This window comes from Stegostoma tigrinum, chromosome 5, assembly GCF_030684315.1.
Source record: "Stegostoma tigrinum isolate sSteTig4 chromosome 5, sSteTig4.hap1, whole genome shotgun sequence".
Lineage (NCBI taxonomy): Eukaryota > Metazoa > Chordata > Chondrichthyes > Orectolobiformes > Stegostomatidae > Stegostoma > Stegostoma tigrinum.
In genome coordinates this window covers 102,169,017-102,188,707 of record NC_081358.1, presented here as the reverse complement: position 1 = coordinate 102,188,707, position 19,691 = coordinate 102,169,017, and the positions used below count along the sequence as shown (strand labels likewise).

Here is a 19,691-nt window from a genome sequence, read left to right as displayed (position 1 = left end):
CACGTTCTTCTAAGTAGAGTTGGATTAAATGTAGGTGCCTGCACTATGTCTATGTAAGCCATTTGAACAGGGTCGTGGTTAGCATTTTGGCTGGGTGGTCTCAATTGAAGTGGTCACCTTCAAACCACAGTCAAACTGGAACTCCCAAAAGCTTGGTCGGCACAATGGAAGTTGCCAGTAAGACCTGGTTTGAGGTACTTCAAAAGTAACCTGACAGGAAGTGGTTAGAGTGTACAAAATTGCACGAACTCCCTCCAAAGAACCCAGGATGCATTAGGAGTCATTGTAGCAGAAATGAACAGATAACTTGAGAAGAAGACGACTGAGGTTGAAAAGAACTGTGGCAATCGTTTGTTCAATCAGGTCTCTTCATGAGGCTGAAAAGGAAAATCAAACTCGCCAGGAGAGGAAAGACACCCTTGAATGGTGACCTGCTAAATTAGAAGAGCAACTGAAAGAGGAAACAATAAAGGGTGATGTAATTGTGATGTACACGACTCAGTTCAAAAGTCAATGTGAAAGTACTTACCAAGGAAAAGACCAGGCAGTGAGAGCAAAAGATGTGGTCGAATCAGGCTACCAGTTACCCCATAAAAACACAGTTCTTAAGGAAATGGTTAATGTCCCAATCCAGGTCACTGCCCAGTGGCTGATCACATAAAATGCGACAGAGAAATAGAAAGTTGAAATCGCAGCCATCGTTCCAGAGAGGGATGATATGCACATATGGGGATGCTGAGGTGAAGATGTGGAGTAGGGAAGTTTGGTGGAAGAAGCATCTGAATACAGATGATGGGATGTTTAATCCTGAAGGTGACAATCACCTTCCTATCCCATCACCTACTGCATTGCCTACTTAACCCCACCTCCATCCCCAACCCCAGGCAGAAGCCATTGACATGAACCCTATCACCATTACCCCGGCACTGGAATCAAGTAGTCAATTCACATACAATAGGTAGGAGGGCAGGGTTGACTCCAAGATCCGCAACAATGATGTGGCAGAGATGATAGCCTCATGTCTACGAATTCCAACACAACAAATGGAAAAAGCGCACTAACTCTGTGGGGACCTGGGTGCCAAAACAAAATGTGGGGGACGTGAGTGACACAGTGTTACAGACTGGGGAGGTGAAGGGTGTGTTTCCCTTCACCTCACCTAAAAATCTTACAAACTAATTGGGATGTTGCAAGAACAAGGGTTCCTACAGACCCACTTCTGAGCAGTAAGCACAGTTGGTGACTCAGATCAGTGATAAACCAAACACGGCATATTTGGAAAGAACTAACAGTCTAGTTAAGACATAGTAGGAACTGCAGATGTTGGAGAATTTGAGGTAACAAGCTGTAGAGCTGGATGAAGAAGGGTGTAGCCTATCTAGACTGAGATAATAAGGTGTAGAGCTGGATGAAGAAGGGTCTAGCCTATCTAGACTGAGATAATAAGGTGTAGAGCTGGATGAAGAAGGGTCTAGCCTGAAACATCAGCCTTCTTGCTCCTCTGATGCTGCTTGACCTGCTGTGTTCATCCAGCTCTACACCTTGTTATCTCAGTCTAGATAAAAGTATGAATTATTGTATTTTGAATGTACATTTAAAAACATAATGTCTGATTTGAGGAAATGGCCGATTTTATTGAATGTATAGTTAAAAGGCATTTTTCAGACTTTCATTAAAACATTTAGAGCTGATAACAAGGGCGCTGAGGAAAACTTGTATTTGAATACGTCTTGTGTCTGTGTTACAGTTTATGTGTGATTTTTATCTGTGCGTCTATGTCTTTAGATTTGTATTAGTTAACTCTGTATGATCTGGTTCTCAGCTTTGTAAAGTTGCTTGTTTAAAATATGTAGTAGTGTTTTGAATTTGATTAAGTGAAGTATAGGTTGTGGTAAAAGGAGTTATTAAAGTACTTGCTTTGCTTTGATGGGGAGAGTGAGTATCTGGAGATACTTGGGTTTAACTTCAAAGGATAATATGTGGCTGTGAAAGATTGATTGTTAAACATTTTTCAGTAAATTCTTGAGAATTTATCTTTTTAGATCATGAGCCTCACAGCACCAGGGATCCAGGTTCGATTCCACCCTTGGGAGACTGTATGGAGTTTGCACATTCTCCCTGTGTCTGCATGGGTTTGCTTCAGGGGCTCCAGTTTCCTCCCAAAGCCCAGAGATGTGCAGGCTGGGCAGGTTGACCATGCTAAATTGCCCGTAGTGCTCAAGGATGTGTAGATTAGGTGGGTTATAGGGGAATGGCTCTGGGTGGGATGCACTGAGGGTTGGTGTGGGATTGTTGGGCGAAGGGCCTGATTCCATACTGTGGAGGTTCTATGTTTCTATGATGATGTGATATAGAAACAGGAGGTCAAGTTGACCCCTTAAGCCTACTCTGCCATTCAATAGGATCAAGGCTGATCTGGCATTTCTCATGTCCATTTTCTTGTGTTTACCCCGTAAACCTTAATTCTCAACTGATCAAGAATCAATCATCTCGGTCTTTTTTTCAATTTTAATTACAGTTTCTGTAAGAGAGAAAATTAAAGACTGTTGTATTAATCTGTTTCATTTGTTTTCTTTTTGACTCTTCTAATTTAATTTCAGTTTTAAGAGCGAATGAGAACAAAATTAAATGCCGTAGTGATGGCGTATGGGAAGCTTTCATGAGTGAGCGTATGTCTTATAAATAATTTTTATTGATTTTTCCTTGGCGTGTGACGAGGTTTAATGTTTTTCCTAAATTGTGATTCAAATACTGATTGATTTTAAATTCAGATGGGAGTTGTGAACTGAATTAATTGTGTAATTTGAAACAAAGTAAATGGGGGGAAATTCCTTAACATTGGGTGGGGTTGCCAACCACAATCTCTGCTTAAAACGGATATAAAGTAATAATGATCAACATTTTGGAAGTTACTTTGAACACAATTCTCAAAAAGTAATTGGAAAATTTAAAAATCAGTATATAATTTTGAATAGTATAGAATATTGAAATGCATAGTTTGAGTCTGGAATAATCCTAGTTTACTCTTAGTTCAAGGGGTTAAAAAAGAAAGAGTGTAAGTGGTTGGAACCAGCGTCATCAACTATGAGTGATAATGGGAACTGCAGATGCTGGAGAATCCAAGATAACGAAATGTGAGGCTGGACGAACACAGCAGGCCCAGCAGCATCTCAGGAGCACAAAAGCTGACATTTCGGGCCTAGACCCTTCATCAGAGAGGGGGATGGGGTGAGGGTTCTGGAATAAATAGGGAGAGAGGGGGAGGCGGACCGAAGATGGAGAGAAGAGAAGATTGGTGGAGAGGAGAGTATAGGTGGGGAGGGAATAGGCAGGTCCAGGGAAGACAGACAGGTCAAGGAGGTGGGATGAGGTTAGTAGGTAGGAGATGGAGGTGCGGCTTGGGGTGGGAGGAAGGGATTGGTGAAAAGAAGAACAGGTTAGGGAGGCAGAGACAGGTTCGACTGGTTTTGGGATGCAGTGGGCGGAGGGGAAGAGCTGGGCTGGTTGTGTGGTGCAGTGGGGGGAGGGGACGAACTGGGCTGGTTTTGGGATGCGGTGGGGGAAGGGAGATTTTGAAGCTGGTGAAGTCCACATTGATACCATTGGGCTGCAGGGTTCCCAAGCGGAATATGAGTTGCTGTTCCTGCAACCTTCGGGTGGCATCATTGTGGCACTGCAGGAGGCCCATGATGGACATGTCATCTAAAGAATGGGAGGGGGAGTGGAAATGGTTTGCGACTGGGAGGTGCAGTTGTTTATTGCGAACTGAGCGGAGGTGTTCTGCAAAGCGGTCCCCAAGCCTCCGCTTGGTTTCCCCAATGTAGAGGAAGCCGCACCGGGTACAGTGGATGCAGTATACCACATTGGCAGTTGTGCAGGTGAACCTCTACTTAATGTGGAAAGTCATCTTGGGGCCTGGGATAGGGGTGAGGGAGGGGGCGTGGGGGCAAGTGTAGCATTTCTTGCGGTTGCAGGGGAAGGTGCCAGGTGTGGTGGGGTTGGAGGGCAGTGTGAGCGAACAAGGGATTCATGGAGAGGGTGGTCTCTCTGGAAAGCAGACAGGGGTGGGGATGGAAAAATGTCTTGGGTGGTGGGGTCGGATTGTAGATGGCGGAAGTGTCGGAGGATGATGCGTTGTATCCGGAGGTTGGTGGGGTGGTGTGTGAGAACGAGGGGGAATCTTCTTAGGGCGGTTGTGGCGGGGGCGGGGTATGAGGGATGTGTTGCGGGAAATGCGGGAGACGCGGTCAAGGGCGTTCTCGACCACTGTGGGGGGAAATTTGCAGTCCTTGAAGAACTTGGACATCTGGGACTGGAGCTTGGACATCTGGAGCTGTCTAGTCAGAGCCTATGCAGTGAGCACATGCCGTAAAGGACGGCTTGGTGATATGATACTGGCATCCATGCAGTTATCTCAGGGAGTTTGGGATGTGAAGGACACTTTACAGTGCTCTTTGTTTAATGAGACCATAATTTCCTTTGTTCTTTAGCATTCTTTAAGAAGTAGCAGCAATGTCATTATATTTGAAAACTTTTTGTTCTGATTCTTCAGGTCTATTTCTTCACATCTAATTTACTGATTGAAAAATTACATTCAGTGAAGAAAATGAAGTTCAATTTTCTTTTAAATTTCAATATACTTCTGGAACAAGTTTAACACATTTGGCTATAAGCTGAAATTGCTGAAAAAACTCAGCAGGTGTGGCAGCCTCTGTGGAGGGAAAACAGATGTAAAAGTTTCAAATACGGTGACCCTTCTTCAGACAGAAGGCGTTCTGTGTTAATATTTCCAGTATCTGCAAGCCTTTGTTTTGCTTTAGTATCTGTTTTACTTTAGTTTATCTGTTAAAATAGATGGATCAAGAATCGCAGATGACAAGCAAGTCTAGCAGCTTTAAGATGGTTTATCACAATATTATTACAGTCGGGACCTAAAAGCTTTGCATTTTGTGTGAAAAGTTAACTTATTCAGACTTATCTGATACCTTTTGAATTAATTTTTTTGTGGAGGTTAACCTCCATACCAAATGTAGGCGCTACTGTTTCTGATAATTTGACTTTTAAAATGATCATGCCTGGATGTAACTCATATAAAAGAAAATGTTTCTCGAAGTGTAAGGGGATAAACACATTTTAAATTATTGACAAGTAAAGGATAATGCAAAGATAGCATGAGATTTTATCATATCATATTTAAATTTGGGATAGTTCCTATAAAAGTAATATTTATTTTGTTCGTTAGCTGTAAGTTGACAAATGGGACTAGATAAATTTAGGATATCTGGTTGGCAAGGATGATCTGGACCGAAGGGTCTGTTTCCATGCTGTACATCACTATGACTCTATTTCTACTTTCCTGTTTACCCTGCTATGTGATATAATGTAAATATGAAGGTGTAAAATCTGTTGGTTTAATTCCATGGACTTAAATGCCAATAGCTTAGAAATTAATTAAAGGATAATAGCTGTTATGTGTTCATGAGTGAGGTGATCTGTAAGTGGGGAGATAAATCTGGAGAGTGTCAATGAAGTTGCGACAGATGATAGGACTTTTCCATTGTTTTGTTATCTGCGTTTATGGTTATGGAGTCAAAACCTTAGAAGACCAGAAAATGGGAATAAATAGACACCTGTATATTAGCCTATGGATCAGGGATGTCTGCTACGAATACTGTAGACCTGGAAAGCATAAGGCTTTGATAGGGTAGGTGAAGCACATTCTGCCGTTAGCAGTAACCAGGAATAGCTCTCAGGCAGGGCAAGAAGGAACAGAGACAGACATCAATGATGTAAGGGCACCAGAGTCATGCCAACACTATAAACCAACTGGTCATAGGTCAGAAGAATGTGAGCAAGCAAGAGTGGCAAAAAACTCTGATATACGCATGGCAACTGGAAATTGCCACAATTGAGGGAAAACCTAAAACAGGTAAACACTGGACAAATTCCATCCATGATAAGTAACAAATAACTCAATAATCTGACCATGTGATCCCAAAATTCCAATGTGAAATTCCAGTGTGCTATGAGAAACTGGACGGATGTCCGATTTTAACAAAGAATGCTCCGATCATGGTATTACAGATGCTAATAGAATCACCCAGTGCCCCAGAAATGAAGATATTCTTGGTAGATAATATTGGGGTTATTAAAGGGAGGATATTCATACAACAGCGGAAATAACCAGCCCTGTACAGTGGCCTCATGGTTTCATCGCTGAACTGTTAACCCAGAAACTCAGGTATGGTCCTGGGGACCTGGGTTTGAATCCTGCCCAATGCCAGATGGTGGAATTTGAATTCAATAAATGTTTGGAATTAAGAGTTTAATAATGGCCATGAATCCATTGCTGATTGGCAAAAAAAACCTATCTGGCTCACTAAGGTTCTTTAGGGAAGAAAACTGCCATCCTTACCTGGTCTGGCCTGCATGTGGCTTCACACCCACAGCAATGTAATTGATTCATAACTGCCCTCTGGGCAATTAGGGATTGGCAATATATGCTGCCTAGCCAGTGACACCCTCATCCCGTGATTGAATGAAGGAAAAATATGACATCAAGCCATAAGATTTGGAACCACCCTCACTAAATGTAGACAGACCAACTGAGTAATTGTGTGCCCTTGTCCTCTCAAACTGAGTTAAAAACCAATGTAATGTCCATAAATTGTACAGTAGAAATAAGTTAGGAGGAACAAGACCTAGTTAAACTGACCTCATTCCATTAAGGAACGTTAACTTGTCCAATTGACTAGCCATTTTCCCCCCCAAATTAGTTACCTGTAAAGGCACAATGAAACTAATAGACATATACGAGAGATCAAAAGTCATTACTAATGCCACCAGAAGAAAATTGAGTGATTATGAGGATAATTATCTAACTGCTCCAACCAACTGAGGAATTTGGAGAGGAAACTAGAAAGAACACACAAAACCTCTGTCCAGGCAGAGCAGGAAATGGCAATGATTGTTGAAGAGATACGGAAAATGAAAGAAGCATCTTGGTGGGATGACATGTGGGATTGCGGTGCTAATGTACAAATACTCTTCCTCTCATACATTGTTGTAGCTATTGTTCTTGTAATTACGTTAAGTTTTTGTTATGATCATGTTTAAAATATGGAAAAGGGTTAAAAATGGGCAATTTAAATTTAATGTAGCTATGATGTAGAGAGAGGTGACGAATAAATTAAACATTCAGTTTGATGTGCAATGATAATTAATTGTGCATTTGTAAACTACTGTACAATGATTTGTACCTTGGTCAGGCTGTACTCTGGGAGATGGGGATGCCTAAACTTGGCGATTCCATATGTTTGCAATGGGGTCACGGGGAGGACTGTAACAGGTGGAGATGTAGCTTAGCTGCAAAGTGCCAATTAAGGACACCTTGTGAGCTTGGAGCAGAAACCTGACAAAGACAAGTTGGGATAGTTGATCACTTTCCAACTCTGTATAACAGAATGGTTCTCGGAGTACACATAAAAAAAAACCCATAGCCTGAGTAACACTATTGCAGAAGGAGGGCTCTGAGCTTGGAGCTCAGAGAAGATCAAGATATCCATATTAATTGACTGAAGCCTGGCCAGCTCCCTCACCATTGCAGATAATACCCAGATCTCTGTAATGATTCTGAATAATCTCTGTACTACTACATTCAATAGATCACAATTAAGCTAGTTCTTCTGAATAAACTAGAAGCGCATTAAGTTTAGGTGTCTTTATTGTATCTACCTAAACTGATCCAGCAGAGGATTGGTCAACAGAGTCAAATGATATATGGAGTAAACAGGAAAATAGAAGCTGCAATCAAACAGTCATGATGTTATCAAATTGCAGAGTCGGGTTTGTGGGGTTAAATGACCTGCTTCTCCTCCTAATTCAGAGGGAAGTACCATTTTTCACAGTAACTTCAGTAACGGGACTTCTGGACTTCATCACACAATCTGGAACATAAGTGGCTCATACAAACTGACATCTCTACTCACCCAACAAATGCTATCTCCTCATGATGGTATTTCCAGCTACAGCACAGAATTCATTTTACAGAAAATCAAAAAAAAATTAACAGCTCAACAAGCAGATTTTTACAATATTTAGGAAGTGATGCAGTGGAACTAATTCTCAAGTGATATCCACTTTTCCCACAGTGATAATAAACTTGAACTCCACACAGAAAAATGGTTTGTACTTTCGGTACGTAAACCGCAGCAGATAGATGTTCTAAATATAGCACACAAGTTTTGTTACTAGCAACATATGTGAGCGTACTAGCTTTGCTTTTGGTAACTTTTAGAAGGTAACGTTTTCTCAGTTTTCATTTTTCTCAATATTTTTCTGTCTCCAAAAGGTATGAGTCATTGTTATATTGACAAAGCAAAAGTAAATCTTGATTAAGTGACTGTTCTCCACATCTGCCCAGAAAATGAGCATTTGCATGCAATTTTGTGTTGAAGCTGATTATGTAAGAAGATGTCTTTTATACAAAGTCAAATATAAAGAAAACAAACTCTCTGAGGTAGATAATTCCAATGATTCATAACCTCCTAATGAAGAAATTGTTTAATCTTCTGATTTAAGCCAGTACCGCTGCTCGTACATTAAGAAACCAGTCTGAAGCATCTTGTCTGTGGTTTTCTGTGCATGCATTTTCCCTGAGCCTGCTTGTTCCATGTCACTTTAGTATGGCTTATGCACTGTAATCATTGTACATCTGTCTGTTGTCAACTCTCAAATACAATTTATTCGTATAGTGTCTAAGAGCTCGCTTCACAGGCTCATTCTAGACTGGTCTCATCACTCTTAATGATGACAGAGTTGTATCATCATAACTTACATGAATCTCATTATACTACTTTTCCCCCTCAAATTCTATCTCTACTTGGCCTACATTACTTCAGTTTACTTTTATGCCTGTCCCACTGCCGGTGATAATCATACTGTTGTCACTTTAGCTTGAGTAAGACTAATGCCTTTCTATTTTCTTCTGTATGTTCTTTTAGGTGCTCTGGCATAGGGACATATTCAATTTTTCGTGATGTTGGGATTTACATTTAGGGTCCAGCCAAAGTGTGATTAGGTGTGGAGTAACTGTGTTAGATGTTGAGAATGAAGCGCAGTACCAGCCTACTGTGGTTTTGGAGCTAGGAGTAATGTTCCTGCCTATTCAAAATCCACAAATACAGATCTTTTTGGTTTTTGTTTAAATGGTGTTTCAATGCCATCCTTAAGATCAATTACTTAGCAGCATCACTGGAAATACTCCCAAAGTTAAATCTTGTGTCACAAATGACAATTAATGCTAACAAACTTGCCTTTCTGGATTAGACTTAAAAGCAAATACAAATATCTCAGCCAGGACCCATCAATCACTTCCCTAGCTTCCCACAAAATTGCCGAGTACACCTAATCAGGTCCTGGGAATTTATTTACCGTTATGCATTTTAAAACACTCGGCACATCCTCCTCTGTGATATGGAGGTTTATAAAATTATGAGTGGCAGGGTTAGGGTGAATAGCCAAGGTCTTTTTCCTGGGATAGAGGAGTCCCAAACTAGACAGTATAGGTATAAAGTGAGAGGGGAAAGAGTTAAAAGGGACCTGAGGGGTAATTTTTCACACAGAGGGTGGTGCGATGTGGAGATGTTAAAGAGTGCTACTTAAACCCCAGAGGAGGCAATGGCATTAAGGCATTTATGATGGACTAGTAACCCAGAGACTCAGATAAATGGTTACGGGCTCGACTCCTACCATGGTGGATGGAAGTTTAATTCAATTATAATCTGAAATTGTAAGTCCAGTGATGACCATACCACTGTTGCTAATTGTTGTTGAAAGCCCCTCTGATTTACTACTGCCCTAGAAACTAGAAACAGTAATGTCATACTCAGCCCTGTTGGTCAAAGTTGTTCACTTTTGCTAGTGCCAAAGTTGAGAGCTGTCTCACAGACTAGTCAAGTAACAGGCTGATATAGTCATACTCGTGCCTAACATGTGCAATATGGCAGCCAGTACCATTGCATCCCTGGGTATGTCCTGTCCCACAGGCAGGACTGACCCAGCAGAGGTGGTAGCACAGTGGATTATAGTGGGAAGGTGTTGCCCTGACAGATGTTAACATTGATTCTGGACACCATGAAGTCTCATACCATCAAATCAAAATGTAGACTTCCTGCTGATGACCACATCCCACCTCCCAGTCCCCTCAGTTGATGAATCAGTACTCCTCCCTCTTGAAAACTATTTGAAGGAAGCAGTGAGTGTGGCAAGGCTGCAAAGGGTACTCTGGGTGGGAGAGTTCAATGTCCATCACCAAGAGTGGCTCGGTAGCACAGCTGATTGAGTGCTAAAGGAGATTGCTGCTAGGGATTGCAGGAAGCGTTGAGGGAACATACTTGAATTGAAAACTTTGCAGGGCCATTTGGAGAGAGCAGAGGTGTAGCACTAGTTAATAGTTCTTTCAGAGAGTTAGCCCAGGAATGAAAGGCTAAATGGCTTCTTCCCACAATCTGACCGTAGCACAGCCAGAAATAAATATAACTCAAAAATGCAATTTTAGTAATTCAAGTATATCAGTTTTGAAGACTGTTGTAAATGCATCTTCAGTAAAGCTAAACATATCACCCTCAAGAATGTGGCACCTCTGTGTGCACTCATAGCTGAGAGCATCTCAATTTTGAAACTGACATCACACAAGTTTTCTGGTCAAATGCCTTGGCTAATATGATGGCTGTGTTATATGCTTTGTTACGGTTATTTTCAATAAGAAATGTTTGGGAAACTTTAAATGATCAATTGTTTAGGAAAGATCATCTCATAAAGAGATTGAGGAAAGTGTGTCCATTGTAAAAGATATGACTTATTTCCAGGAATAACAGAATGAGAAGTGAATCCTCCTTCCAGTTCTTGGTCTGTGAAATTTGAGTCACAGCAATTTTGTTATGCACCTATATTCATTTTGAATGCAATAAGGATTTCATACATCTGGAACCCATTCAGGAACTGACCTCTAGAAACCCACCAGACCCCAAATAAAATATAAAAATCTCCTCCATTTCCCCTTAATCCTTCCATCAAATACATGACATCCACACTCACTGATAGCTGACCTCACTACTAAAGGAAATGGGTTCTACCTATCCACACTATGGTGGAAACTCAAACTTTATGCACTTCAATTAAACATCCTCTCAGCCAGCTCTGCTCCAAAGCAAACACCAGAGCCTATCCAACCTTTCCTTGTAGTTAAAATGTCCTGTCCTTGCAATATCCTGTAAATGCCTTGTATACTCTCTTGAGCAGTGATCATAATTTCCTGCAGTGCGTTGACAGGAGTGTCACAGTGCCCTAGCTATTGTACCATAAGAAACGTGGCACCTGATTTGCAGATAAGCAATAACACAATGTATAAATCGTAAAACTGTTTTCACAATGGTGGTTAAAGGATAAATATTAACTAGGTCATCAAAGATAACTCCCTTGCTTTTCTTTGACCTACTGCAATCGATCTTTTACAGGAACCTTAGATGTTAGGACAGAATTTTGATTTAACATCTTATCCAAAACAGAACCATTCTACAACACAACCATTCTACAGTACAGTCCTGGAGAGTCAACCTAGGTTGTGTTTCAGCCTCTCGGTGCTTCAGAGACAAGATAGACACCAACTAAGCCACGGCTGACACCGGCAAAGTTTGGGTCAGAAAGAGGCCTCTTTGGAAAGCTCCAGGGAGTCTGGTTAATTTAGTTTGCAGGTTGTGTTTGGCTGCTTGAGTTTCATCTGAGATTAGTTCAATTAACTCAGGAAGTAAAAACTCACATTAGAACATAAGAACTAGGAACAGGAGTAGGCAATTTAGCCTTTCAAGCCTGTTCCACCATTTAATGCAATCATGGCTGATCTCAGCTCAGTCACCACTCCATGTTCATGCCCATTCCCCATAACACTTTGATCCATTGCTAAGTTAAAATTAATTTCCTCAAATTTATTCAATGTGCCAGCGTCCTTCATACTCTAGGGAACTGAATTCCATAGAGTCATGACTTTTTCCAAGAAGTAATTTCTCCTCATCTACGTTTTAAATATGCCATCCCCATCTTAAAACTAGGAGTTCTCATTTTAGAGGACGCATTCTATGTCTATTCCGTAAATCCTCTTAGCATCATATATACCTCAAATGGACAACTCCTTATTCTTGCAAACTCCAGAGATTACAGGCTTAAACTGCTAAATCTCTCTTCATAGGACAAAACCTTCATCTCTGGAAGTAATCGAGTGAACTTTCATCCTCTAATGGTCGAAGATGGTCTTTTTCAAAAATTTCATTCCAGCAACGTGGCATTAACCAGTACACTGACTTTATGTCAATGGGCATTGAATCTGGCAGTCACTGTTGCATCAAAACTGAGGCAAATGATCCAAGTCATTTGCATCCATATGTTGAACAACGCAATGTACCATGTGAAAATATGTCTGCTTGCCTCTTCCCCTTCAGAGCTGCACGAAACTATCAAGGATGTGAGAGAGACATTATCTACATTCTGTACAGTGCCCTTACCGTGTGGCGTTCTCCAAAGCCCTAGAAAAGGCAGAGTAGTCAGCCAGAGAGTGTTGCAGCAAGTAAAACCAAGTTGCTGCATTCTTGATGAGTGAGTTTGAGTTTTCTCCTCCCAGTGCATTCTGAAGAGTTTCATAGAAAGCTGTTTTACTCGTGGAATTCCTGGAAGATTCTTCAAGTTTCTGGATAATACAAAACACAACAACCCCCAAAAATGTGAGCAGGATTGGTCAATCTTGTGAAAATTCATTCCGACATTTGAAAAGAATTAGAGTTTAGCACTCATCGCACTGGGGGGTGGGGGTGGTGTCATACATCCCCAAGCTTCTCAAATGCAAACATCCCATGTCCCACGAAAGAATAGCGAAAAATTTGGAAAGGGCAGATTTGTTCCTCAATTTGATTCAACTGATCTCCGTGCTTTATAGCACTATGTGTGATTGAAGAGATTCCTCCCCTGTGACTAAGGCACTTTGGATTGCTTTTATCTCTATGTCATAAGACAGTTAAATTGTTTCATTCTGGAAAATACATTATGGTCTGTAGGGGATGAATTCTTCTTCAGGGTTCAGAGTCTCTATGCTCATAAAAATTCAAACCCAGAAGAAATTGAGAATAATGGTGGCTCTCCCAGATATCACGACCAGATATCATACTCATATCCAGCTTCAAGCAAATAGAAAATCTTGTGTGGGGTACCTTCATGAGGAGTCATGGGCTGTGGTGAAGCGAAAGCAAACTGAAGTAGGTGAAACGTTGATAACGCAGTGTGTAGCTGGAGAAACCCGGCAGGCCAGGCAGCATCAGAAGAGCAGGAAAGTTGACTTTTTGGGTCAGGACCCTTCTTTAGAAATTTCCTGCTCCTCTGATGCTGCCTGGCCTGCTGTACCCTTCAGGCTCCACACTGTGATATCTCTGATTCCAGCATCGGCAGTTCTTACCATCTCTAGTAAAGCATTGACTGCCTCAGTCTCCTTCAGCCTTGCAAATGTAGAGGAAAGATATTAACTGATTGCAGAGGAAGTAAAATGCCCACTAGCTCTCAAAACTAAAAGCTGCATCTGAACATTATTTAAGTAAAAAGGGGAAATGAAGAAATGTGCATCTGCATGGTGCCTTTCATGCTCGATCTTAAGGTTTCCCCTAAACATCCCCCTCCCCCACAGATAGTATTGGGGCATTATTAGTTGCGTATTCTAATGTGCCAATCCTATCTCTGGGCATTTCCACAGGAAGGATACTTTGAATCAGAGAAGATCAGCTCCATTGTTGGCAATAGTCGGGCATGTAATTTTATAAATATTTTCTTTTGAACGTTGAGCTAAAGGTAAAATAAACTTATGAGAAACTTCATCCTCAACATTCCTGGCAACAGAATTAAACCTTTTTTCAGTACACTTTTGAGCTTCAGTGATACAAAGCTGCAGCAGCTTTCCAACAGGCGCCCGAGCTGTTGGCAATGTCCTGGACAGGAAGATTAAAAAGTGCAATGGGCAGGACAGTGAGGAACAACCAACTCAGGGTCAACCAAATAACTAAACCAGGAAGTTGTCATCTCTACAACACATGTACACAAGAACTGTGACACTTCCTAGAGTGAAACCCTCTGACCTTCCTGTGAGAGACTGCACACCAGTTTTTGAATGAGTAATTGTTAACTTACAGGCTTATGCAACAATATTAAAAAAATTAAAGAACTGATACTGCTTTCTCTGACTCACAGCCAGTAAGCTGTCAACATTGACCTTAAGAATAAACTGCTGATGGGCTCTGGGATAATCTTGACGTTTTGAGCTGATTGACTTTTGGTTAATTAAAACTCATAGGTTAGAGACCAAAACAAGTCCATCGATATAATTACTCAGTCTTCTGTTAGGATAGCCATGTTTTTAAAATGCTAACACTAAACTAATAATTTGTACATTGACTCTAACATAAACACAAAAATGCTGAAAATACTGAGCAACTCAAGAAGGATCTGTGAAGAAAAACAGAGCCAATATTTCAATTTTTGTTTTGGGTCTACATTCCAGCAGTATTTTGCTTTCACACAAATTCAAAACTCTGCACTAAGTAAAGATAACACTTAAATATTTTTTCACTCTCTCCACTGACTTTATTTACATTTTCTGACAAAAGAGAGCAGTAACTTTTATGTTCTTCTTAGAAAGGACCATTATATCAGATGCTTATTGTTGATGTAATGGAACACTGCCTGCCTTGTGCTACTTACAGTGTACTCCCCCTTACACTATTGTCACCTTTAGTTTTTCAGGGCAGAGACTTGAAAAAAATTTGGGGATTTACACAGACATATTAATCAATTAAAACCTTCTAAATTATTAAAGGTTTAACAGCATCTCAGGTTTGTTTAGTACATCCTCATCAGTAGTGTGACCTTTTGATCTTTTACTTATAAAGTCTGTGTCTGATACCGTCTCTCTCACTAATGCCTGAAGAAGGAGTAAGAGTCCAAAAGCTTTGTTTTCAAGTAAGCCTGTTGGAATATAACCTGGTGTTGTGTGATTTCTGACCTTGTCCACCCCATTCCAACACCAGCAACTCCACATCATAGCTAACCAGCAATGACCACATCCCAAGAATGAATGAAAAGAATCAATGGGAGTGTTACGGCTCCAAAGAGGAGAGGCATTAACTTCTCTCTCTACAGATGGAGACAGAAAGAGATTTTACAGCAGAAAGAAGAGGCCTTTGACCCATCACTCACATACCTAGTCATCAAATCTACATCCATTCTAATTCTCTTTTTCAGCACTTGGCCATAGCCATATATACCATTGCATTTCAAGTGTATATCTAAATAGTACTTCAGAGTCTTGAGGATTCACACACCACCACATTTTCAGGCAGTGTGCTCCAGATACTCATCCCTCTGGGTGAAAACCTTTCCTCTCAAATCTCCTGTAAATCTCCTGCCCCTTACCTTAATGTTGTGCCTCCTGATTACTGGCTGATTACTGAATACTAAAAGGAAATATTTCTGCTCCAAGTCAATTCTTGTGAACCTCTTCTGCAATCTCCCTAGTGCAATGGTGAAGAACTATGTACAGTACTCCAGCTGTGGCCAAACAATTTTACATACAGTTCTATCATAACCTCCTTGCTCTTGTATTCAATGCCTTGACTAATAAAGGCAAGTATTCTATATGCCTTCTTAACATGTTATCCACCTGTCCTGTAGGCTTTGAGGATCTATCGACAAACACAATGAGCACACTTCGTCCTTTGTACTTCCTAGGGTCCTGCCATCAATGCTTACTGCTGGGTCCTGCCATCAATGCTTACTCCTTTACCCTTTTTAGTTAGTAATTTATCCATAATTATATATTAATAGCCCCTACAATCTCCTCTCTTGAGTCCTCATGCTGCCTAGGATATATCTTAAATGGGCTTAGGGACCTATCCATTTTCAAGTCTGCTAAAACTGCTAATACCTTCTCTTTCTCAATAATAATTCATTCAAGTACATTACAGCCCCTCTTGCTGATTTCTACATCATCCCCACAGTAGGACCTGAGATGTCTGCCCTGTCTAGGATAATTGCATGGAACAGTGCAAGGTAAGTCTGGACTGACAGTGTTTGCCATGCTGTCAGTGTGTGGTGGGCTGTTCCTGGTAAAATGAGGTGGGAATTGAATGTGACAAACACCATAGGGTGTGGTAGGTAATTGGTGAGATGAGTTTGGTGAAATATGGTGAGACAACTTGCTGGGTCTCATGGCGAGAATCACCACACAACTCAATGCAACTTGGATTTAGCCAAAAAACAGTAAGATACATCCATGGTGCCCATTATCCACGTGCCTATGGGACTTTAGAAATTAATTGTTGTTTTGAAGACAAGCAAGTTCATATCAATTATTGTAATGATAGCTCTACTCACGTGGACAATATGAATAAAATCTGAATGAGTTGACAGAGCTGCTGGTGAATTCGCCTTCCACTTTCTGGAATCATGAAAAACAGGTTTTATAGAAATAATTGGATAACTTATCAGCCTGGAACTGGAGACTAAAAAATAAAAAGAAGCTCAAGTGATTGATGGTTGCAATTGGTGGATATCTAGGCAGGAATGCAGATTAAAATTAGAGTCTAAAACAGAGCACTTTTTTTATGAAGGTGAGATGTGAGATTGAGTGAAGTCAGTGAAATTTGTATTGATTGTTCATTTGCAGTCAGTAAAATAATGTCTCTAATCTTGTTTCATCAAGTGCTTCTTGGTTTACCTTTTAAAGAACTGGATGAGCTCTTTTGAGGGAGAAACATTATTAAGATCAGACACTAAAGAACTCCATTTATTGATCATAAAGTTAGATAAAGGGCAGAATGTGAATAGGCCAAACATGAACTGCTTAGGCTACTTATAGCATTGATATGCACCTGAGAAAATTACCTAAGGCAAGAGTCTGAAGTTTGTAACGGTTTCAATGCCCTGGAGTTAAATTGTGTTACTAACTTGCAGGGTTCTCGGTTTCTCTGTGGAAGAAATAAGGGTGGATACTTTGCCAAAGAATCTATTGAACAGCCCCTCCCCACAATATTGTGAGGGGAAAGTACCAGCTTAGTATTTGTGAAGTTTAAAGTTCAACTCTACAGTAACATAACCTTTTCTTGCGGATAGCAATAATTGTGGATGAAACTGAGACATGGGTGTGTCAGCCCATACCACTGAGCTTTTCCTTCACCTTTGGACTATTCAAGGAAGCCAACAGCAGAACAATGGAATGACCTCTTCTACAGATTATTGAATGGCAGAACAGGCTTCAGGAGCTGGAAAGTCTTCTTCTGCTTCCAACTTCTATGCCTGTACTCTGCATTCTGATGTACCTATCAACCAGAGGCAGTAGGCAAAATTGAGCACATTTAGAGTGATTTCTTTTCTTTGGAGGACCAGGTAGGTTGTTTGGCTGGGATATACCTTGGTATGAAGGGAATGAGGGGTCACAGGAAATTGTTCACCAGAAAAAGTGAGTCTCCTCTCTGCAGTCACTGTTGTTGCCTAGGAGTTTGCAAACCTAAATGATCAAACCATGGCAAAATTGAGGGTTGTATATCTACAGTATAGCAGCTCCTAATCAACACCATTCATTTCAAAACACTCCCTATAATGAGATCAACATTTGGGGCACAGTAGAAGTCAAAGAGATTTTTTTTGTTCTGAATTTCCTATTGGATGTCACGGTGACTATTTTATATTGATGGCAACTAGTTAGGCTCCTAGACATAAAAGAAACATCCCTTCTGTATCTACTCAGTCAAAGCCTTTCATAATTTTACGAAAGCCTATGAGGTGCCACTTAGCCTTCTTTCTCAGTCAAGAAAAGTGTAAGTTTACTAAACCTTCCCTATAAATATATGCAAGCATTTCTGCTACTTTGTATTGAAATCTTTTCTGCTTGCTCACTGGTACCTCTATAGCCTTTTTATAATGCGATGACTAGAACTGCATCTAACAGTCTCTGTGTGGCATAACCATGGCTCAATTCAGTTTTGGCATAACATCGTGAAGGGTCCAGATCCGAAATGTTGACTTTTCTGCTCCTCTGATGCTGCCTGACCTGCTGTGTTCCTCCAGCTCCACATGGTGTTGCCTCTGACTTCCAGCATCTGCGATTCTTGCTTTCTCATTTGGCATAATATCCTTACTTTTCAAATCTATCTTTCGAGAAATGATACCTGGTGCCTTTCTTATTGCATTTCTAACCTGTGATGCAATTTTAGTAATTAACGTATTTGCGCTCTGAGATCCCGTTATTCCTCTACCTACATAGCTGGTCATTTTAGCACAGTGTCCTGCTCGCACGTCCACAGTTCTGTCCTCGGCATGCTGCGGTGTTCCAGTGAATCGCAATGCAAACTGGAGAAACACTCTTTCATCTTCAGACTAGGCACTTTACAGCCTTCTGGACTTAATATTGAGTTCAACACCTTTAAATTATGATCCCTTTCTTTTATCTTCACTTGTTGCATTCTCTGTCACTATGTCCTCTCTCTCCTACACCTACTCCAGTGGAACTGCCTGTTCTTTCCAGTCTGGCAGTTCTGCCATTCTCACAGTCTGATCATTTAATCTGCACTATCAACACCCTTTCTCACCCAGCATTTCAGCCCCTCACTACTGCATGAATGCTGTTCCCTCCACATTTTGCGTCAGTTCTGATGAAGTTAGCTAGGCTCAAAACATTAGCTTGCTCTTTCTCTGTGGCTACTACCTGATCTGCTGTGATTTCCAGCATTTTTTGTTTTCAGTTCCTCCACCAATTTAGGCTTGCTCTTTCCAACTAACTATTGATTTCCCTGTTCTTTCTCCCAAGACTGACCTCCTATTCGTCCTATATTACACGTGTGACTGCATATCAAAAGTGCTTAGTTTGCTGTAAAATGCTTTGGGACATCTGGAGGTTATGAAAGGTGCTATAAAAATGCAAACCTTTCATTAAAAAAACGTAATCTACATAGATATTGATTAAAGTAAACACATGTACTGCGTTACGATCCACTCCTATTTTTTAACAACTTGCATAATCCACACCTATCAGGATGCTTAACTCAAAGTATGATGCAACCTGCCTTGAAAGCTTTACTATTGCTGCTCCTGTGCCAGTTGAAATAAGACAAGCAAAAAAGAACACACATTCTGTCTTTGTGGTTGAATTTTGCTTTACTGCCTGCAGGACACTTGGCATTCCTTCATTTTTTGACTTATTCTATCTTTGTACCTGCATGTGGCAACATTATACACTTTTCACTGTACTTCTGTACTTGAGAACACGTGACAATAAAATCTAAACTAAACCTAAAATGTTCCAGCAGAAGCATGAGTAAATCTGACCTACCATAGTATATTGTGAAACTATAATGGTACAATATCAACGTAGCTGTCTATCCGTGATTCACTTGCTTCTTAACTGAATGATAGTGGCGATTATTATGATGCTTCCTGTTACCCAAATTGTTGCCATTCCCTGGCACTAATACAGAACACATCATAATACTTGTTCTTATTTCTGGCAGGAAGGATTTTATCAGCACCTTGCTGAGCAAGCATCTGTAAACTTCAGCTTATAAAGGATCAAAGGCTTTCTTTAATCAGCTACTCTGGTGCCTCTGTGT

General features: G+C 40.7%; 1 protein-coding gene across 1 annotated transcript in view; it reads right to left on the bottom strand.

The window, feature by feature from the left end:
- Positions 1–19,691, bottom strand: part of tg (thyroglobulin) — a 333,710-nt gene that overhangs the window by 54,129 nt on the left and 259,890 nt on the right. The window contains exon 47 of the mRNA XM_059646355.1: positions 12,558–12,739. Within this exon, the coding sequence (XP_059502338.1) occupies positions 12,558–12,739 (182 nt within the window). The remainder of the gene's footprint in view (positions 1–12,557; positions 12,740–19,691) is intronic.